This window comes from Dendropsophus ebraccatus, chromosome 10 (genome assembly GCF_027789765.1).
Source record: "Dendropsophus ebraccatus isolate aDenEbr1 chromosome 10, aDenEbr1.pat, whole genome shotgun sequence".
Taxonomy (NCBI): Eukaryota; Metazoa; Chordata; class Amphibia; order Anura; family Hylidae; genus Dendropsophus; species Dendropsophus ebraccatus.
Window position 1 is genome coordinate 49,490,829 of NC_091463.1, and position 23,881 is coordinate 49,514,709.

At 41.1% G+C, this 23,881-nt stretch overlaps 1 protein-coding gene and 1 long non-coding RNA gene across 2 annotated transcripts in view; one reads left to right on the top strand and one right to left on the bottom strand.

The window, feature by feature from the left end:
- Positions 1 to 1,268, top strand: part of LOC138802884 (uncharacterized) — an 18,643-nt gene extending 17,375 nt beyond the window's left edge. Inside the window, exon 3 of the long non-coding RNA XR_011364824.1 lies at positions 1,076 to 1,268. This is a non-coding gene — a long non-coding RNA (uncharacterized lncRNA). The remainder of the gene's footprint in view (positions 1 to 1,075) is intronic.
- Positions 1 to 23,881, bottom strand: part of MTMR8 (myotubularin related protein 8) — a 26,132-nt gene extending 2,251 nt beyond the window's left edge. Inside the window, 14 exon segments of the mRNA XM_069986598.1 lie at positions 3 to 159; positions 237 to 363; positions 987 to 1,112; positions 4,291 to 4,491; positions 5,521 to 5,570; positions 8,019 to 8,144; positions 10,469 to 10,578; positions 11,421 to 11,553; positions 13,505 to 13,639; positions 15,083 to 15,211; positions 19,981 to 20,138; positions 20,434 to 20,596; positions 22,762 to 22,884; positions 23,804 to 23,881. Coding sequence (XP_069842699.1) covers positions 3 to 159; positions 237 to 363; positions 987 to 1,112; positions 4,291 to 4,491; positions 5,521 to 5,570; positions 8,019 to 8,144; positions 10,469 to 10,578; positions 11,421 to 11,553; positions 13,505 to 13,639; positions 15,083 to 15,211; positions 19,981 to 20,138; positions 20,434 to 20,596; positions 22,762 to 22,884; positions 23,804 to 23,827 — 1,762 coding nt within the window. The 5' untranslated portion in view covers positions 23,828 to 23,881.

Sequence of the window (23,881 nt, forward strand, 5' to 3'; positions counted from 1 at the left end):
TAAACACACATCACTATTCGCCACAGAACCATTGGAAAAATGAGTAGGAGGTTCTTCAACACCTTCCGGAATCATTGTTCCATCCACTGTTGGTAAATCCTCTAAGCGCTTTGTCAAAGTGCACATATCTTCAGGGAAAAGGTTCTGTTTGAGAAGCTTCTGGTTTGGAAAAGAACAATGTTAAAATAGTATACATATGGCAGAAACAAGTAATTCAGCCAAACACATCAACTTACATCCTCCATATCAGTTTCACTGGCTGTTAAAGTTTCCTTCCTGTTCATACATTCTAGCAGGTAATCCAGGACAGATTGCCTTGGGTGCATTCCCTTGTCAAAACGGTTGTACATTCCACACCAGAACCTGGAAATACATACAGAAAGAGAATAAGTTGATAAATCTGCTCGGCTTGTTACACTACAAGGAATTACACTGTTCTGTGCCACACTAGTGGCCTATCACTGCCAAAACAAGTCCATCTCGGAAGTAGCATCGGGAGCATTTAAAAGGTGGACATAAAGATGTTGCAGGACGACCCCGGGGGGGCATGGTTAGGTAAGAATAGGATGTTTACTATGTTCTATGTGAGGGCAACAATGTATCAAAAATTTGAAATGGCTGAAGTACTCCTTTGAAGAAGGAGAGTAGTCAAATTTCTTTTAAAAACATGATTTAGCACGTTTTTGGCAGCTTTTTTTTCACTTACAAAACACTTCAAAAAGGTGCAAAAGATGAAAACACAAATTAAAAAAAATTTTTATATATATATATATATATATATATATATATATATATATATATATATACACACACACAAACTTTAAAGGGGAGATCCAGAAAAAAAGAAAAAAAAAAAAAACTGTCAAATCAACTGGTGTCAGAAAGTTATATAGATCTGTAAATTACTTCTATTTAAAAAGCTCAATGTTTCCAGTACTTATCAGCTGCAAGAAGTGGTGTATCCTTTCCAGGCTTCTTTTACTTACTTAAAGCAGAATGGGAACGTATTTGGCTGGAGTGTTTTATATGCATTCGATACATACAAGGGGTTGATAAACTCCTGCTTTCTTTGTAGAAGAAACGGCCATAAGGAATGAGTGTTCTCAAATATTCTGTTGGAAAGAGGAAGCAAACACAGTAAAATGGAAAAAAGTTCAGGCTTTATGTAAGCTACAGTATAAAGCCTCAGAAGAGCAAGTACAAAAACATAAAGGTAAATTATTACGCTGAAACAATAGATTAAAATATGAACGTTGTGGGTGGGTATAATAAAGGATTTTTCTACTTTGTAGTGTACTAGGTCTCCTTCCTTTCCTGAGTTTACATTCTGTGTTTTGTTTTTTATACAGAGGGACCACAAGACAGTAGTGCCATCTAGTCTCTTCAGTGTTTAACATATTAGTCAAAACAAAAAGATCTATCACATTTCGTAGTGGATTTTAACGTGGATGCATTCTATTTGGAATATACCCGCAGCCACATTGCAGCCTCCTGTAGTCAAAGCAACAGATCTACCTGCAAGGAACAAATTCCTGTCTCCTCTTAGGCAGAGATTTATGGGGAATGTGTCATTAGAAAAGGTCAATCTTTTTAGTTTTTAATATTAACCCCTTATGGACGGAGCCACTTTTCATTTTTGAGTTTTCGTTTTTTCCTCCTTGTGTTTAAAAGGCCATAGCACTTGCATTATTCCACCTAGAAACCCACATGAGCCCTTATTTTTTTGTGTCACTAATGGTACTTTGCAATGACAGACTGAATTTTTGCATATAGTACACTGCGAAACCAGAAAAAAATTCAAAGTGTGGTGAAATTGAAAAAAAAAACAACTTTTTTTTTTATTTAGGGTTTTTTTTGTTTTTACGCCATTCGCCCTGGGGTAAAACTGACTTATTATGCATGTTCCTCAAGTCGTTACGATGAAAACAATATATAACATGTATAACTTTTATTTTATCTGATGGCCTGTAAAAAATTCAAACCATTGTTAACAAATATATGTTCCTTAAAATCACTCCATTCCCAGGCTTATAGCGCTTTTATCCTTTGGTCTATGGGGCTGTGTGAGGTGTCATTTTTTGCGCCATGATGTTTACTTTCTATCGGTACCTTGATTGCACATATACAACTTTTTGATCGCTTTTTATTACAATTTTTCTGGATTTGATGCGACCAAAAATGCGCAATTATGTACTTTGGGATTATTTTGCGTTGACGCAATTTACCGTGCGAGATCAGGAATGTGATAAATAGTTTGGGCGATTATGCACGCGGCGATAGTAAACATGTTTATTTGTTTACTTTTATTTAAAACCTGGGAAAAGGGGGGTGATCCTGACTTTTTTTACTAATAATATATATATATTTTTTTACACTTATACTAGAAGCCCCCCCACTCTTAAATACAGTCCCGCCCCCAATTACCCTGTTGAATTTACTATGAGGTGCATCTTAGTAACTCTGGTGGGACCTTTGCCAGTTGCAGGACTTGTACAGAAATCTACACCTGCTACAACTCTTTCGCTGCAGACAGAGGTTACGCAAAGAGCGCATCTTTAACCCCTTAACAACGGATGACGTACATTTACGCCATCTCGTCGTTAGGAAAGTTCAGAGCAGGGCCGCAATCCCAGGTGCTATCTGCAGCAGGGACCGTGGCTATTAGCGGGCACAGCTGATCGCCACTCCTGCTAATTAAGGCCATTAAATGCAGCTGTCAAACATGACAGCTGCATGTAGTCTTCTATGGCCGTTTCCCTGGTGTCTAGGATGTGATCACTGTGGGGGGGTGGGGGTTTGGGGGAATCCCTTCATCTTACCAACCCGGGACTCAGGGTCCAAATGACGCTGATCCCGACTTGGTATTCTATTGTTCTGGTCTGCAGCAGACCAGACCAATAGAGCACCAATCTCATTGATCGGTGCTGTATAAAGCATACTACACTGATCCCTATAAGGGATCAATGTAGTTATATTAGAAGTCCCCCACGGGGACTTCTGTATAAGTTAAAAAAAAAAAAAAGTATTTTTATTAATTAAAAATTCTCTCCCCTAATTAAAGTCGGAATCACCCCCTTTTCTCATTTTATAAATAATAAATACACATATTTGGCCTAAATCGCCCGAACTATTAAATTATCTAATTCCTGATCTTGCACAGTAAACGGCATAAGTGCAAAACCCCAGCGGAAAGCTAAATTTTGCATTTTTGGCCACATCAAATCCAGAAAAAAAAATTAATAAAAAGCGATCAAAAAGTCGCATACATGCAATCAAGGTACCAATAGAAAGTACAGATCATGGCGCAAAAAATGACACCCTACACGGCCCCATAGACAAAACAATAAAAGCGTTACAAGCATGGCCATAGAGCAATTTTAAGGAATGTTTATTTTCTGTAAAAGGTTTTATTTCTTTTTGAAAGCCATCAAATATAAAAGTTATGCAAGTTACATATCGTTTAATACATACTGACTTGAGGAACATATATAACAAGTCAGTTTTACCATAGGACGAACGGCGTAAAAACGAAGCCCCCTCCAAATATAAAGAATTGCATTTTTTTTTTTTTCAATTTTACCGCGCATATTTTTTTGTTTCGCAGCATATTTTATGTGAAAATTAAGTCAGCCATTGCAAAGTAAAATTAGTGGCGAAAAAAATAGGGGCTCATGTGGGTCTGTAGGGGAAAAAATACAAGTGCTATGGCCTTTTAAACACGAGGAGGAAAAAAATTAAACGCAAAAACGATAATTGGCTCCGTCATTAAGGGGTTAATAAATGTACCCCTTTGTGTCTATTTTAATAGGCTTGCTGTAAAGCATGTCACTAGATAACTAGTTAACAACTGATTAGGCAAGATGGGAGCCACTATATTAATGTACTATAAATAAAAATAAAAAAAAAATTACAAAATCAGAAACAGATTAGAAGAAAAGAACAAATGTAGGCAATACATTCTCTTTAACTTCTAAATTACTAGTTGCAAAAGTAGCATTTTATGACAGCGCCAGGTCAGGGCAATGCGTGGAAAAATAACAAGTAATAGTAAACTGCATGTTTGACTTTCTGCATCTGTTAGCAAAGAAAGGATCTGGAGAAAGCCAAGCACGCTAACAAATATTATGTTATGGTGCCGCTACACAAGTAATATATTATGAAGTGAATTATGACTTGTAAAACTAAAAGCACAATGTATAACTGGAGTATAATATGCTGCTCATGAAAGTTCTACAGGGAGTGATGAGTTTAAACCAGAAAACACATACACACATTATTTCAGATACTCACTTTAGTTCTTGCCGTTCTTTTTGAGAGTTCCCTATGAAGTTTCCAAATTGACAGGAAAAGACATGATCATGAATTTCAAGGAGATATTTTTCACTGAACTCAAAGGCACACGGGAATTGTTCCATAAGATGCCACACACATTCCAAAAACTGGGTAAACACGGGAGACACTTCTTTTGGATCAAACTCTAAATGATGACATCTGCAGCAGAGAAAACAGTGTGAGCAAGGGTAAGTTTCATATCCAGCCCACAATTTTACAAATTGCTTGTGCACCAACACTTGACTGTCATTCCATTTATTCTCCATGAGACTTCTAAACATGGTTGTTCAACACAGGTTAGAAGTCCCAGTGAATGAAGCAGAGGCCAAGAACACGCACTAACGCTCCATTCAGGGAACTACTAGGGTAACTAGGGTTTTCTCCCTTCCTAGTTGGCTTTTTTTTTTTTATGAAAAATTGAACAGTAACAATGCACTATTTTGGCATCAGGCCTTCTATATATTAATCTTGCTGACAAGAACTACATATTAATTACAGTAGTTATATATAACGTAACCTGTCACTAGTTTTGATATGAATGTATTATCAAATACTTGTTATTTCAGGGTGAAATACAAATACAATTCTAAAGCATCTTTACTAGATATGAGCGAACCTCAAGCATGCTCAAGTCCATCCGAACCCGAACTTTCGGCATTTGATTAGCGGTGGCTGCTGAAGTTGGATAAAGCCCTGAGGCTATGTGGAAAACATGGATATAGTCATTGGCTGTATCCATGTTTTCCAGACAACCTTAGAGCTTTATCAAAGTTCAGCAGCCGCCACTTATCAAATGCCGATCGTTCGAGTTCGGATGGACTCTAACCCGAACCCGGTTCGCTCATCTCTAATCTTTACTTTAACAACTCTACATTGTAGCACTCCTCCGTTATTTCCCCAGAAAGGTATATATAAATTAATAATAGGGTGATAAATTGCTAAATCAGCCCTGTGGCCACTTCACTCTCAGGGTTCGTAGGGGTCCCAGAAGTCAGGTACCCCCCAATCATGGAGTACCAGCATATCCTAGTGATCTGCTATTACCTTATAAGATAAGATGGGAATAACCCTCTCACATCCAGTTGTCCATTTTTTCATATATTTCCGGAAATTGTATACAAGAGCAATGGCACAATACAGAAGACAAGATATACCGGGAACACAGACAGGTCCTCTTTACATAAATACCTTTGAGAAAACTTGTGTCCTAGGGAAATCCATTCTTTTTCAATAAGTACCTATTAAAATAATTTGTACAACTTTAGATCTGTACTTATCTACCTACAAAATGAAAAATGCTATAAACATTAAAGGACAACTCCGGCGAATTTTTTTTTTAGCTTATTTAACACACATTACAAAGTAATATAACTTTGTAATGTGGTTAAATACCCGGTCTGGCCCCCTTCCCCCACTTTCGGACCCCCGACCCCCCCCGCCCGGAAGTTAAAGAATGTATACATTACCTATTACGGTCGTCACGGTCCTCTTCTTCCGGGCGGCATCTGGTGACGAAGATGTCAGAGCCGGGGGCGGTCCGGGTCTTCTTCCTCCTCGGCGTCTTCATGGAGAGTGAATGGGACGGAAAAGGCTGCTGGTGCACATGCGCACCAGCAGCCTTTTCATTGGCTGGAGCGCATCACATGGCTTCCAGCTTGCTCAGCCCTGATTGGCTGAGGTTGCTGGAAGCCATGTGATGCGCTCCAGCCAATGAAAAGGCTGCCGGTGCGCAAGCGCACTGGCAGCCTTTTCCATCCCCAGGACCCGGAAGTCAGAGACATCGCTGGACGGCGGTGACAGTGAGGCGGGCGAATGGAGTGGCGATAGTCACCGGAGGGATGGTGAGTATGGTGTCTGTGTGTGTCTGTGTTTTATTTTTTTGGGGGGGGTCCCGCCGGAGTTGTCCTTTAACTATATACGATGAGATAACTAATGCTGGCCATAGACTTTTTGTTATTATTTACTGAATTAAAAGGGGTTGTCTGGAATAGCTGGATCATTAATGACCCTGCCAGGACTGGGGGACATGTGATTAATGTATACTTACCTGTTCCGCTGTCAGTGTTTTGGAAACAAATGTCACCGGATGTTTCCAAAACACTGACAGCAGTTTAGAACAGGAGCTACAGTTACAGGTGGCCATCGATACACAATTAACCGAGGAAACTGCTTCCAGACCAGTAAACTGTGCAGTGGCGGCATAGCTTCACAGGTATGTGGGGCATATTTTAGAAGAACAATGGTCTTCTATGATGGAGACCAAAACTTACCATTTTTGGGGGGGAGGGGGAGAATTAATTGTACAAATGCATTTTGGGCTGCTATTCTATCCACTATAGAGTATAAAAGGGACCCTACGGTCTGTAATTTTGGGTGTGTGGATGACCTTCTGTAGGATGAACATGGTATGACCACAGTCAGAAGAATTCTCAATATTGCTCATAAACGTCTTGCCTTGCATTTGATTGACCAAAGCCTCAAACCCCATGCCCACCTGTGTTGCATGAATGCATGAACTGGATAAAGATTGGACTCCCTTGGACTACCAGCAAAGACACTGCTCCCTAATCAGTTGAGACACTTCGCCAACCACTCCTCACTATGCCTCCTCCATTTGCTTTCTAGTCTTGATTTGAGACTTGAGTTTTTACTTTCTGCTTACGCTATGGTTAATTACCTTTAAGTAGGGATCATTTGTCATAATTGTAATATTTCTGCTCCTGATTTTTCAAAAGAAAATGGAAATGCTAATGAAAAGGTTTTCTGATAAAAAAATTAAATAAAATCTGTATATCTAAAAGTGTTTAGTTAGTGTTCTAAAGTGATTTTCTGAACTGGAAGGAAAAGGATGAAAGAAATAATGTGCACATCTCTCTCCGGCTCCAGCACTAGTTGCCACATACCGAAGCTCCGGTACCCCGCACTAACCATGTAGCAGTCGGGGACTGGAGCTGCGTTATGCAGCCACCAGTGCTGGAGCCGGGGAGGTAAGTGCATGTTATTTCTTTTATCCTCCCCAGCACTTTGACAAAAAAAAGCCCCCCTGCCTGGAATTCTCTTTTAGGGTGCCTTCACACCTACCGTATCGCAGCAGAAAATCCGCAGCGGATCCGCAGCAGATCTAACTAAATGAATGCACACGGCATTAAATACGCACTGTCAAATCCGCTGCGGATCCGCAGCAGATTTGTAAGTGCGGATTTGATGCTGTGTTCATTCATTTAGTTAAATCTGCTGCGGATCCGCAGCGGATTTTGTGCTGCGATACGGTAGGTGTGAAGGCACCCTTAAGAAAGAAAACTACTCATGCACCAGCAGGTTAACTCTCCAATTCCTCCAATAAAAGTGATGCATTTAAATCCTCTATACAGTGTCCTTGATGCTGCAGCCAATCACTGACCTGAGTAGTCATATGCCAAACATGCAGGAAGTGAATGCAGAGGATGGTGACTGGCTGCAGCGGCACATGGCCAAAGTATATCACAACATTTTCTCAGCACTCTTTATTTTTCATCCATTTAATGCCCATATGCAATTTTTGTAAAAAAAAAAAAAAAAAAAAAAAAAGTACTTATAGCCTGATTCATATTATCTTAAATACCTTCAAATAATATACAGTAAATTATGGACACATTAAGAACCTCTCATACTAACGTGCTGATAAAGCAAATATTTAGAAGCCTTACCATGAATCCTTTAATAGTCCTGTAAAATGGATCTAAAAGAATACTAGCCAGAGAACAGACTTGAGCTGTGCGATCCCAACCATCTGAGCAGTGGACCAGGACACTGGCATTATCATCTCTAACTGCCTGCCAAGAACAAGGTGAAAAATTAAACAACTAAAAACAATTATGCCACAGACAAATCTGTTACAAAATCCTCATGTCCTACCATGTCAGCTTCGGATGCAGCTTTGCCCTGGATTGCTGTGAATTTAAAGCATTAAAGTGTACCTGTCATCATAAAAAAAATTTTGACACGTCAGACATGGCAAAAGTTTTGATCTGTCCGGGTATGAAAACTCAGACGGACAGTTTAAAACTTTTGCCATGTCTCTGACATGTCAAAATTTTTTCGTTTTGACACTTGCTTCCCCCAGCTATATGTCTAGAGATGAGTGGAGACATGCCAAAAGTTTTGATTGGTCCGGGTCCGCTCCCCGCTGCCTATCTGGAAAGGAAAAAAAAAAAAAAAAAAAAAGGCCAGCCTTCATAGGGTTACATTAGGAGCCAGACATCGCCTGACACGGGAGAACACTGCACTTAAAGTGGTCTTCTCCTGCCTCGTTTGCACGATCGGTAAGGGTTTAAACACTCAGACCTGGACCGATCAAAACTTTGGCACTTCTCTAAAAGTTTATTTTTTATATAATGACCAGTAACTATAAAAAAAAAACTTTATGTCAAAAAGGTATGTCAAAAATTTTTGATCGGTCAAAGTCAAGACCTCGACTCATCTCTAGACACATAGCTGGGGGAAGCAAGTGTTAAAACCCTTAGTTATTGCAGAATTAGCCAGCAGATGGATTGAGCGGCTAATTTTAGATATCAGTATTGGGACCTTGATCGATTAGAAATTTTGACATGTCTGTGTGACATAACAAAAAAGTCTGATAGCATCCATCTATGTAAACCATCAGTGGGGTTTACTCAAAGCATTATTCACTTCAACAACATTTTAACATTGTGCATATGGCTTTAAGAATAAACCTCACTTAAGTTTACACTCCTGGATGCTGTTGGACTTCTTTGCTATGTTTTCTGGCCTCCTATTAGGATTGGAGGCTTTCTGGTGTAAGTTTCGGCAAATTGGACTTATTTAGAGCTCTTGGACATTCACACTTTGGGGGACATGTATCAATGGGCGTACAGGGTTTTTTCGGCGGAAAGTGCTGACTTGCGCATTATTTTATTTGCAAATGGCCAATTTGCAAATAAAATATTCGCAATTCGGCACTTTCCGCCAGGTACTCCGGGGGGCGGGGAGGGGGTGTGAAGGGGGCGGAACGGAGGGCGCAGACTCAGAGTCCGCGCGATTCCCCATTCGTTCCGCCAAAAGATACGCAGAAAACCTACTCCAGTCCTGCGCTGGCGTAGGTTTTCGGCCGTGCGCACCAGAGCGCACGGGATTTATGTAGAGGCAGTCCGCCTCTACATAAATCCCCGTATCGCCGGAGATGCGGGGACATTTTTAAGTCCGGCGTAAAAAACGTCGGACTTAATAATGTCCCCCTATGTGTCTGTGCGAGATGTCAAAAGTCTTTTTAATTCACAGTAATGCTTTGATCTTTTGCAATGCAAAGGCTGGAAACCAGGTGAATTCTGAGTAAGACATTCAATTGTTTGGCAAGCGACAACTACCAAGGTTTATCCCAAAAATAAAGCTGGGACCCAACCGATCACAAGACAGAAGGTCCTTTGTTTTCTAAGTAAACGGAATGGCAGTGTTGGTGCTCAGCCTTTGCTCTATTCTCTAAGCAATGTTAAATCCCCAAAGATTGGTTAGTTAACACATACCCTGTGTTAAATATACAATGTAGGACAACTTTAATGCATTCTTTATATAACTCAGGACTCCACTCCACCGCCTTTGAGGTCAATGATCCTCACGGCTGCATTACTAGTACTAACCGTACTAACTATGTAACTATTTATACCAATGTTCCAGAGTACTGGATTTTTTTCAGTATAAAGTAAACCATTAGCTCAGAAAAAAGCGGGTCAATAACAATCTAGCTGCAAGACTCTGTTTTCAAGCAGAGACCTATTATGAGCTACACTATTCCATGTATAAGTCAGTGTGAGGCTCTAATATTACTAGAAACCACTACATCCAATTTACTTGCTTTCATGAATAGGGAGACCACATCCTGTCATAACAGCAATGTTATAATTAAATCAATACAGTTTAAGATGAAACCAGTCAGCCATGGATGGAGAGGCCATAAGATGTTATAATAAAACGGTGGTGTTCCTATAGCAACCAATTAAATTCTAGCTATTAATGACAATTATATTTTTACGAATGTAACGTGATACTGATATACTGTGAAGAGACTGAGATTTTAAGCTGCCTTGTTGTAATATTATTCTGCATGCGGGTAACATGTGACAATGAGAACCACCACCCATACCTTTGCTAGAAACATTGAAGCATCCATTATTGCTTTTATATGTCGCAGCCAGCCAGAGTTTTCCAAGACTGTAAGGAAATTACTCATGGACGGATTCTTGAGTTCACAAGCTAAAATTATAAAAATAATATTAATTAAAAAAAATATATATATATTATTTTAAAAACCATACTATAAAGCCATGAATGGAACAGGACATCATTTAATGAATACAGAGATAATATGCACATATTATATATTCTTCTCCCAAAATCCTGGTGGCTATTTATGTGAGCATTTTAGGTACAACTTCCTAGGATCCAAGACTTTTTACAGAACACGTATTAAAAATAATCTCAATGGTCTCAATGGCTAGTGTCCCTGCCTGGTATTACACACAAACTTACTTACTTTAAAAATGTCTACGCTGTATGTGAATTCAGGCCAATTAATCATCTAGGCATTGTCTGTGGGCCAAAGCAAGTTTGCAGGTCATACCAGGCAGGGACGATGGCTACATGTATATGTTTGGGAAGTGTGCTGGGTGATTTATCAGCACATTTGCTTAGCAGTATACTCATTTCTTTTGCCGATTGGTTTCCTTTAAATCTTGATTTTGTGTTTAGCGAATTTAGATGAGATCTGCTAACCAACACTGAATGTGACTGGTCAAAACCATCAGTGAACACCACCAAAGCTTATACACATCATTTCACATCATGTGAATAAGAAAATCCTTACCATACAGCCATCATAGAGGGGAAGGGGGGGGGGTCTCCTATACTGGCCACATTGTGTGACAGAAGAATTTGTGGCTGCCTGTAGGTTTGCATTCAAATAAATTATTATCTTTATCAATATTAAATTATATACATTATAAACATATTATACATGTATATACAGTACATTTGTATTCCCTGCAAAGCCAACAGTTTTGTCCCACAGAGAAGTGTTGTTCAAGGTATGTACAAACCTTCTAATAGCTTCTGTAGACTACCTCGCATCACATGGATGTTTTCAATTCCAATAAACTGGAAGTGGATGTTGGGATAATTGTCCTCATTTTCATAGCCCTTTCCTGCAGCTCTGTTTGCCATGGCATTCAGCTGGTGACAGAAATTGGGCAGGCGGGTAATTGAAATTTCAACCAAACAGTACACGTTATTATAGCAAGAGCAGAGTGTATTATCTAGGGGATAGCCATAGAAGGGATATATCACAAAGCCTTACACAAGCATCAATCTCCTAGATAGGTGCACATTTACAGAGCCTACAGCTTTGTATTTACAGCTGGGTATGAACCATTCCTGCATTCAATTGTAAGCTGTGCATCCTGTACTAAATGAGGAGATGTGCAGTCAACAAACAAGATTTGTGATGTGAAAAATCAAGTGACCAACAAACAAGCCGCTCGTTCCTAATTGTCAGCTATCACTGGACGTATTACACAAGGAGATTATTGGCCTGTGTGGCTGAAAACTGCCCTGTGTATTAGGGCTCTAAATATGAACACCCATATCCATACAAGACCTACTGCATTCACAGACTTTACTGTCAAGACTTGTAGCAGTTGCACATTATACAACTAACACAGGTTGTACATAGCCACAGTCTCGGGAGCTTTCTGTGCATATGTAGAATGCTCCTGGCAACTTTCTCTAAGTTATCAGTTAAGCAAAATGCCTACAACAGAAAACAAAAATATCTTCACTACACATCTATAAAGCTTTTATAGGGAAAAAAACTCACGGAGACAGACAACAACAGATTTCTGTGGGCAAGAGCCGAAACCAGCTAACAACTGCTAGCAATCCCACTCTGTTTCCACTTGGTGTGTTGAAATTTTATTTCATAGTAAAAACAACTTTCTTTTGTGCTACTGTTACATTCTATTGCTGTACAACACACTAGATACTTAAAGCAAACTCCGTGAGGAAGTAGAATTCTGTGGTAAACTTTGGGAAATGTTCATACCAGGCCTCAATTTTTCTGTCATTGTCCGGAGTCCCAGTAAATCCCCCCCCCCCCAAATCTGTTAGCCATCCTTTATCCCCATGCTGTAAATAGAAGATACGTTTGACCTTTAACCATGTTATTGACAGCATGCCTTTTTGATAGGTTTCTGATGTACTCTGTCAACGTGTGCGCTTACACCATCATGTGAATAGACTTTATATGAACTGTCAATTTGCCATTTCCCTTTTTCAATATGAATAGGAGCTGCCATGATATAACAGAAGTCGGAAGAGACTAGCATACAGTTCCTAACTGCCCAGATGTGTCATGGTTAAATGACTGGTTACCTCACAGTTATACAAGTGGCACCCCATCTGCCATACTTGTGGCAATTACCAAAGGCTTAAAGTGATACTGTCACCCATCTGGGGGCAAGCCCGCTTTCTGCAGGATCAAGCTGCTGGCACTAAAATATTTGTTAAAATATTATTTGAAGTGACCCATGTGTCCCTATGTAAAATGCACTGGTTTATCTTCAGGGGGGGGAAAAAAAAAAAAAAAAAAAAGTCATGGAGGTGGGGTTTTTGGGCTTTAAAATTCCAAGCAGACGCAGTGTTCTCCTACAGCAGCGCAAGCATGATTAGGCAGTGAAGTCGCTTCCTGTCACTCTTCCCTCTACGCCTGCTAAGCTGTAGGAAAACACAGCACCTGCACAGGATTTTGATCCGGGCCAGGTGACATACCTGCTGTGTCAAAGGGGGGTGGGATGGTAAACCAACGATCAAGGCGAAATGCGGTGGAGGGCAAAAAGCCCAATAAAGCCCCACCACCGTGACACTCTCCATGGAAGATAAACCAACAGATTTTATATAAATAAAGACACATAGCCCACTTTGAAAAGCATTTACGCGGTTACTGCATGACTGAACACATTTTACTAAATGTATTCAGGATATACATTAATAAAAGTTGAAGTTAGAATAAAAAGGACAAACACAGTGACTAAAATTATCAGGTTTGCATTTACTTTCAGAAAAGTTTCCTGAAAACAGTAACAGGATAACCATATACCCCAACCATGATAGACTCAATAACCAATACCTTGGGCCGTGTGTCTACAACATACATGAAGGGACTGCCTGGATTGGCTTTGCTGATTATTTCAAGCATCTTTTCATCCTCCTCACAGCGAGTGCTAAATCCAGAGAGTGGCTGACTACATCTGCAAATCACAGCCTAGAAGGTAGGAAAAAAAATGTACATCTAAAATCTGAAATGTTTTAATCACAATAGGGTAAAGGCATTAAAAATGTACCTGTAAATAAGGGCTCCCCATCTCCCTACAATGTGCTTGCAAAACTAAATAAACCATGTGGCCAACTCCCAACAACTTTAATGGGAATTGCTTAAACAGAGTAGCATCATTAGGGTTGCTCTCTGTAAACAATGTCTCTTGCAGTGCTACTTTCTATTCAACTCCCATTAACATCATGGGAGTTATGACATAAAAGAGATGTCAGGTTCTTGGCCACCTACAGTGGTCTGACATGATGGGATTTCACTGCAGAGAGATGAGCCACCACCAGAGCTCTCTGGCTGCTGCTTATCCATCTTCTCCTTATAGAGAACACAGTAACTTTCTGCCATGCCGAACGTTCATGTGTATGGGGAGGGCAGGAAAGATTTGTTATCGAAGGTGTATAACCACTGTTAGAGACATTTATGACATATCCTGTAGATAAATGTCCTAAATGTTAATCTCTCTTTAAAGCCAAGATCAGAAGTGTTGTTGTGGCTGCACAGCACTGTAGTTTACCACTGCAGAAGTAGTGTTATTCTCTTCCACACACCACACTGCACATACATAATAAACATATACTGTAACTAAAGATAATTCTGTCTCTCTCTATAGGCTTGATAGACTTGTGCCTTTTTCATTATTTGGTTACTGTATGGTTACAACTGTGTGAATGTAGTGAGCTCTTAAGGTATGGACTTTGATCAGACACAAGCTAAGGCCCATTGACTTCTGAGAATGTAAGAACTGCACATCTTAAATGTGGGAGCTACAGGTCATACTGTGGAATTTAGACTGTTTGTTCTAACCCATAAAAGTAAAAGTGAGAAAAAAAAGTGGTGGATAAGAGATCATGAGTCAAGAGATACCCCATCACTATTGCTATATAAATATTGTACGTTATACAACTAGTGTATTCTATACAATATATTTAGGTTAGTGAGGGTACAATAAAAGAGCATTCTTTATAATGCCATGGCAGAGGGTGTTTGTTGCCATAAAATCATCCATATAAGCTGTTTGCACTGCATCTGCCACCTCTATTAATAGCAGGGATCGAGGTTTGAGAGCCATTATATGAAATGTAGTTAACCCATTTAAGACTTCAGCCTGCTATTGTTCATTATACACGTTGGAGTTTCCAGATTATTTGAACTGCTGGGGAGGGAGGCGTAAGAAGTCATTATCTATTAATAACAGAGCAAACAACGTTTAACGAAGTGCAATGACTGTGCCTACGGCTTATCTGGACATGTTGTTAAGTGACAGTAGTTACCACTATCAGCTTCCTGTTTTATCAGGACCAGGAACTCTAGGCTTCCTTTTCTAAATAGCACCACACATAACCCAGAGTGACAGTGTTACAAGCACATGTGACTCACATTGTTGTCTTTGTAATAGTACGATAACACGGGAAACCGCTCCCTGCTCCTGAACTTCGAGCTTCCAATAATTGTAGATTCAGAGGCCTCTTTAGGTACAACTAGGCAAGTCGGGTAGGTACTGCACACCTGCAAAAGCAAGCATATTTCTGGTTGAGAAAGCAGAACAATGTCAGTTACGTTGTCACATGTCACCAGATATTCCAGGAATAACATTTGTATGGTACCACTTACTGTTTCTTTTTAATAGCTTTACTTGGTAAACATCAAAGAGGAAGTTAAGCAAGGGCAACTGCAATCTATACTCACACATAACTATTTCCTGTATGATGGAAAGTTCTACCACCAGCTCAGGGGGAGCCCATGTGCCCCCACATATGCCAATCTCCTCTTGGGCTGGTGGGAGGACACCATTGTGTTCCCCGAGGGTGATCACTGGTGGTTGGAGTGCATCCCATTCTGGACACGTTATATAGACGACGTGTTGCTGCTGTGGACCGGTACGAGAGAGGACTTTATGAGATTCATGAAATTTCTCAATGTGAACCCTATAGGCCTCTCGTTTACAAGTGAAATATCGGAACAATCTATATGTTTCCTTGATGTGATATTATCAAAGAATGGCCACAAATTGGCCTCATCTCTATACCGGAAACCCACAGCAACAAATAATTTATTACATTGGAACAGCTACCACCCACTGTCTTTGAAACGTGGGATCCCTAAGAGCCAATTCATGCGGGTGAGGAGGAATTGTACTGATGAATCAGATTTTGACACACAGGCTCTGCTATTACAGGGGAGATTTGAGGACAGAGGGTATCCCCGGAATGTCATCAGGCAAGCATATCAGTATGCGAAACATCAGAGAAGAAGTGACTTAATGACACCAAACACAAGGGATACTAGTAAAACACTGATCAGACTGATTGGTACATATGACAATAATACATTACAAATGAGACAGATTTTGGAGAGATACTGGCCAATTTTGAAAACAGACCCCGATATTGCCGATGCAATTCATGATTACCCAAGTATCACGTTTAGACGTGGCCAAAGTATTGGTGATCGACTTGCCACTATAGTCGCCCAAAACAGCAGGGTACATGGCTGGATAGGAAGATCCCTAGCTGTTTTAAGTGTGGAAGATGTAGGGCATGTAAACATTTGAATACGACCAAATATTTTACATCAGCCACCACCAATACACAATATGATGTACGGGACTTCATAAACTGTCGGACAAGGGGTGTGATATATCTGGCTACGTGTCCATGCCCTATAAACTATGTGGGCAAGACATACAGAGAGTTAAGAAAAAGAGTCCTTGAACATCTATGTGACATTGAGAATGAAAGAGATACTCCAATAGCTCAACATATGCGGGAATGCCATCCAGGAGCAGAGAGGGGTATCTCTTTCATTGGAATTGAGCATGTGAGACCATCAGTCAGAAAAGGTGACTGGGATAGGAGAATACTATGCAAGGAGTCTGAATGGATCTACAGACTCAGGAGTCAAAAACCGTATGGCCTCAATGATAGACTTACATATACATGTTTCATTTAGAACAACAGCATAAGGAGAGACCCGTCAGGGTGGGCTAATACGTACCTCTAGTACTCAGATTTGGTTATAAGGATATGGGAAGCTGACGGGTTATCAACCAATAAATTGGTGAACCGAAAGTATATATGACCCTATAGTGAGTTAGGGATATCGTGAGACATCGTATAAGACTAAAAAAGTTTCTCTGTTCCAATTTTTGTGATGATTGGACTAGCTGATTGTGGGTGGGTGGAACCGGGTTTGGATACCAACTACTTACCATCCCTAGATAAATAGGGATAGGATAGATAGATTAGGGAGAGGTTCCGGACGGGGTCGCCCTTTTTAGGGCGAGTGCTCCGTGTTAGATAGGCTTAGGGTAAAGTAATAGGGAATGCTATGATAGGGAAAATTATGTGGGGTAGGCAGGGAGGGATTTCCAATCGAACCCATATCCACCTAAGTTATGAGGGTTGGATTGACACCCCTTGTCTGATAGAGTTGTGTATCCTGGTATATTAATTTTCACAATTCAACAAACACCCACTTCATGATATCTAATTTATAAATACCCATCACAACTACCCCCACAAGAATTTGTGAATTAGATCCTAATATAAACATGGGAATATCCTATGAAGGGATGAACCAAGTTCCCCTATGCCTAATATCACTACTCCCGTATGTTAGTACTATATATCCATTGAATAGAACTATGCGCTTCACCTACGGATGGTGGGAGGTGTCATGCGTTCCACGAGAATGACGAGTGAGGTGTCACTACCGGTTAGATATATACGTATGGAGCGCAGATGCGTTCCACTCATTGTTGTCCGCGTCACTTCCGCGTCACTTCCGGCTGAGTGGGGCGCAGTCTGCGTTCCAGCCATCAATAGCCCTGGCGCCGCCTACTACATCCGACCCTGTGGAGCGCTGAGTGCGCTCCATACACCATCATCGATATCTACGGGATGATATGTAGTAGTGGGTATATCCGGAATCCTCGTTTGGAGAGATAAACTATTCCCAGGTGTGGGACATATGAACCATCTGGTCCCGCCTTTTTTACCTTTATAAACCCGGCACCTACGTGTCCGTACTGACCAGAATCATCATTACTGGCACACGGAGGAAGGAGGGACGTGAGTCATCCCTGTTGGGATTTTATACCCACTTTGCATTTTTTCTTTTATGAATGTCTAATCTGTTTATCTGAATGGTGCGGCTGCACCTGGTATGGTTCCTATACATCATGTGTTGTCATTTCTGAGAATGTCCTCTTACACCTATAGCATAATGGGGACAGACCGTCTGTGACTATATTTAATGCATTTATTAAGTGTATGACAACACAACAGGTATAATATGGGGATAGAGAGACTGGTGTCTGCTCCATGCTCCAAGTGTGTATCGGGGGTGTAGCGGATATATGTATTTAGCCACATAAGGACATTCATTATATTAGGATCATCAGCAGTGGGACTCACATTAGGGGTATATGTATCCATATTCTTCTACCCCTATCCCTCCTTGTTTGCATTTATTTTGTAGTTCTCCTTGGTTGTATCTTGTTTTTGTATCATTAATGCTTGGTTATTTGTGATATGACTAATGAGAATATTGGGGGTCATCCTACCCGGCTATCATACCATTATTGAGAGTCTCCTGAGGAGCCCGGCTTATGGCCTGGGTGAAACGCGTTGAGACGAAATATTGAGACGAAATATCATATTTCTACTTAGGGCCCATTGACCGATAGGTGATAGGTCCTCTATTTTTGATAAGAAATTTGATATAGATATATCCTCGTGTGTTATTTGGAATAGAAATTTTAAGTATAGAAATAAAAGGTATGTTTTAAGTTGTGATTCTGTGACATCCTGATTATTATTTTTTCACGTACATGACAAATTTAGTGCACAAATATTTGGTGTTACGTCTGTGAAATTTTCAACTGCAATCCCCTCCATGCCAAGCAGAGAAGACGCAGCAGCATTAGAGGTATCTGACTCACCACGTCAGTGGAAAAAGAGAGAAACAAAAATAAGGCTGGCTTCACACTGTTTTTGCAGTCCGTTTTATGCAAAAAAACAATGGGGGAAAGTAAAAAAAGGTGTGTATTTGTGCACATCTGTTTTTATCGGTTTTTCCATTCATTTCCATAATGGAAAAAAAACAAAACAACTCCACTTTTTTTTTTAGCTACACAAAAACGTAGTCGACCACGGTTTTGTGTATGCTAAAAAAAAATGGATGCGTTTTGATCCTTTTTTTAATAGTATAAGTCAATGGAGAAACAAATTTTGCATAAAATGTATTAACATAATGGGCTGCAAAAATGCAGTGTGAACCCAGCCTAGGGCTTAAAACAGACACAATGTACAGCCCCATATATATGGCTTGTATGGTGGCTGTATATCACAGACTGACCATGTATCTGTGAACGGGACTCAAAGCATCATAGTGAGTTCCTGAAGGGCAAGAACACGACATTACTGAACTGACAAAGCTGTGTCAATTGAAAAATGTAGTCACCATGAGCTGACATGAACTTCATCATTGCCCTTTTCTCCTTTGCAGTGAAATTTGCTGCAGACTCCGCCATTTTGTCTTTAAACATGGATAACATAAGAATCAAACATGGTAGCATGCTAAAATTTGCTTACAAACTATTAGAAGGATTGAGCATTCAAATTATATAACTTTCAGAGATGAGAAAAAAAAAAATTAAGGTCATAAACAGATCAACAACCCATGGTAAAATGCAATACACTGAACATAAGTAACAGAAGTGCCATTTAACATAGCGGCAGCAGGCTGTCTTATCTAAACCACAATAAACTGCAATATCAGAAGACAGAAACAATGCTATGCTCGTGAGGTTGCATCACATGTTTTCTATGTCGCAGATAACAAATGTCCAGCTCAGCATAACTCTGATAGTAACCTGGTCCCACAATTTCCTGATAATCATTTTCTCTTTGGTCTCATGATCTGATGTCTAGAAACATTCTGCTCTTGCTGTACAGAACGCAGCTCTTCTTGCACCAACTTACTGGGGAGCCTTGTATCAATACACAGCAGCCAGGGGAGTCAGCATTGGTGTAGAGCAATGTTAAGTCAGGAATTGGTCAGATTAGTTAAGCATGCATGATGATTTCAACAGGCAATAGGAAACAGTGACCCAGTCGAACCTTTTACCCAATGGGGACACACACAAAGGTTTATCTGTCCTCACATATTAGCAGAATTAGCCAACCTCTTCCTGTTGGGCAAGTCCAGCTGAAACAAGACCTGGGAGTCTGGAAAGAAATGTTAATGATATCCCATTACCCATGGATACATACCTTGAAATCTTTGTTGATGTCACTCAGCACCCAATAGTTGTTGGGGATTCCCATACGCATGTATTCCATTTTCAGGTCAATTAACTTCCATTCCATAAGGCGCTCATCTTGATCAGACTTGGGATTGTAGGAGAAGGCATACAAGTCTTCATATTTTACTGACAAAACATATGAACACAAACTATTATCAATTTGACTTTATAAACTGTGGATGAAATCAGAGTATTCTTTCACTTCTATTATAATGTAATATATGATCATTTTTAAGGTCCCTGTGTGAACCCAGCCTAAGAAAAGAGGTGAATGGCTGCCTTTAAAACTAGAAGAGACAACAAATATGGCAGAGGTGCCTTCTGCTGCCAGACTGGCTGTGATGGACATCACCTAAGAGACAATGTGTGGCATTCTATCTTCACTCTATTGCATAAAATAGGATCTGGAAAGACTAAGTACCTGGCTGTGAAAGCTTGAGCAGTGACGTATACACTTCATGACAGTCCCGTTCCCGCAAGATGACAAAATGTGCAACTCGGAAATTTTTGCAGTGAATGATTAGTGGACATCCGGTCGCTCCAAGAGGCTGCTTCTCAACGGAGGCAATGTGGTGGTGAGCAATCTGAAAGACAGCAAATTGGAAACCAGTTTTATTTCAGTATTCAGAAGTTAAAGGTACATCATGACCGAGGACTATGGATAAGAGGTGATTGAAAAGAAAGTTTGCACCCATATTTCTGTATAGGGTCTCACAGACCTACATCAATGATGAAGAACTGCTCTAAATATGTAGTATTTGCAGTATTTTACAATGCATGTAACCAGGGTGCTGTACGATGGGTTGTATGGAAATCTACAACATGTGCCTCGCCTAAACGCTGCTATTAATACTTACTAAAGAGTCACAGATGCCAGTATATTTGTGCAAGTAAAGGAGGCACCCAGTCAGATAAAGGCTAATATATTATGTAAGGCATTTCACATGCAGTGGCTATTGCATCACAGGGTTCTATGAGAAACATCTCTTACATGCAAGGGCATGATGGCTAGATCAATATACAGCAGTATGTGAGGTGTTGCTGTGTGGAGGCTCTTTTTCACATTGAGCTATAGTAGGATTTCTACTGCTGCTTTACTTACAGGTTCTATGTGAGACTGTGTTCACATGTTCAGGTTAATAATTGCAATTATTGAATATAACACCAGGAGTGGACTCATAACAGTAGAGAAGTCTCAGTCTTTTCTTTAATATCCTCCATTAATGATCTGTTCCTGGCTTTGTATTCTATACATACAATTTTAAAAAAATTAACACATCCAAAGAATACTGATGTTTATGAATTCCCATCAGCCATTAGAAGACACATCACTGAGAAATGCAGAAGCAGTATTACCTATACTGTTCCAACAATCACCGCTCATTTTGCGGAGGATGCCACACACAGCCATCATGTGAGACACATGACATAAGAATATACAGTACACAGGGGGAGGAGGGCTGTGCAGCAGCGCTAGAACACAACAGGAGATCAAGAACTGCTGGGCTTAAGCCTATATTACACAGGGTGACATGGAGGTGCTATTAAACGCGTGGCAGCGAGCGGGTGAGTACAGGGGAGGCCCGGGTGATCACTAGATCGTTCGGGCAGCCCATAGCAGATAGCAGCGGTCTGCTGCTGCCGCTCCTGTTCCACGGAGCAATGGCAGCAGATCGCTGCGATCACAGTCGTTTGTCTTTCAACATGTTGAAAGACAAACGGCAGCAACGATCAGCAGACATCATTCATCGTTGCCTTCTATATCGTTCATCGTTGCCTTCTATTACATTCCGTGAAATGGGGCCTTTAGACAGCCTTGCAGTTCCCAACGCAAATGTTGGTAGTAGCAGAGGGGGTTGTGTCACCCATTACTGCTGCCAGTCAACAGAAGTATATATCTACAGTATTTTCCTGCGTATAAGACTACTTTTTAACCCAGGAAAATCTTATCAAAAGTATTATACGTCTTATACGTCAGGTGTCGTCTTACAGGGCGGGTGCTGAAAAACATTGGACTGGAGAATCTGCGTTCGCTGCATATGGTAGCGGGAGAGGGGGGGGGCTCAAAAACGGCCACATCCCTGCCATATGCGGCGACTGTTTGATGAATGACAGAGCAAGTTATAGGCATCTGGGATATGGAGAAAAAATACAGTAGAGTGGTGCTGTGCCCAGAAAAACACACCTTTTACATCCATCTGACCCGCCCTTGTATCCTACTGGTGTTACTGTACCTCCTTCTCTGCCTCTCAGATCTCTTTTCTATTGCATCCTGGTCCTGGGGTTCGCTTGCCTTCTGGGCCCAGTGTTCGGGCTAGAAGCAACTTTTATTCCTGTGGCGCAGTGTCAATGAGGTGGGGCCTAGAGCATCTATACCCTAGGCCTGCAGCGCCTCTCTCCCCACCTTTCTTCTGTCATCACAACCCTGGGCTGGACCTTCATCTTCAGCAGGCCTAGGTCAAAGATGCTCTAAACCCCTCCTCATGGACACCACATTGCTGGAATAAAAGTCGTACTTAGCACGAATAACAGTCGCAGGAGACAAGTAAACTCAGGAACCAGTCATGCAGTAATGAAGACAACAAAATGGTACGAGCTGTACAGATTTGCTTTAGGGCACATATCTAGGGACACTTTTTTGGAACGATTTCTGGTAGAAGAAAAAAAAAACAAATCCCTATAGCATTAAAGGGAATCGGTCTGCAGTTCTATTGAAAAAGAAAATCTCCCTTTTAGACTATATACATACCCAGGTTTCCTTGCGCACACCAGCGGCAGCATCAACGTAAATGAGATGGGTGGCAGTCAGGTACAGGGTGCCATTGGCAGGTCTCTTGTTTGTGTATCTGTCTAATAACTTAACATTCTCCACCTAAAAAAAAGGGGAAGAAAAAGATAATAAACGAGAAGCACTAAATACAGATTATACAGTGTTCATACCAACAAAGAAAGATGTGAATTCGCGCCCCCGCAACTCCAAAAAAAATGTGAAAATGTGAAATCTCCGTAATGTGAAAAGTTCCAGATCTATTGTTTTCCCAACTCTGTGGGTATGACAAACATGAGGAAGGATTTTATAACTGCACGGCATCCTGCCATCAGGTCTGGGGGAACTACTACTGGATCAGCACTGCCATCTTGGTTCCATGGCTGTGGTCGTAGTACAGTAGTTCATCTGGCAGCACCTGGTACTGTGGTCATACTATCAGGTGCATCATTGTGATGGCGATGTTACTAGAGCCTTATAAAGGGGACAGTAGTGCTGCTCTATACTGCTGCCCTAGTCAGTAGAACCTACAGATGCTCCACACAGCCTGCTAACATTAAAGGGCTCGTCCATCTGGGGTAAGCATGAAAGTTGTAGAGTGACGTCTCCGGCTGCGTCCCTCACCTGTCACCTGTTACACACGCTCTTCACATTCACAATTACAGGTGAAGGCGACGTGAGAGAGAACTATTGTTCTCCATTGTGATGGGCTGTGAGCCGCCCGGCACCTTCTCTCCGCACATGGCCACACCATAGGGGCAGCACAGCCCTCAGCCTGGACTGGCAGAGCTACAGGAGAGCCATGGCCAGCCAGCCCCACATTGTCACAGAATGGCATCACTAGTGGCAGCACCCACCTGCCACCCTACCTGCCTGATGGCAAGGGACCACACACTATGCCCCTGCCACACACTGCACGCACAACACAACTTTACCATGCTAGGCTGCCTATTCACACAATGAGTGGGACACTGCGGTACCTGACGGCCCCCACACATCACATGACAGCCCCTGCGCCCCTCACCTTTGGGGTGGAGATGTGCTCCATGGTCGTCTGCCCCAGGCTCCTCACCTCCTACAGCCCCACACCCCTCCCGCTGTC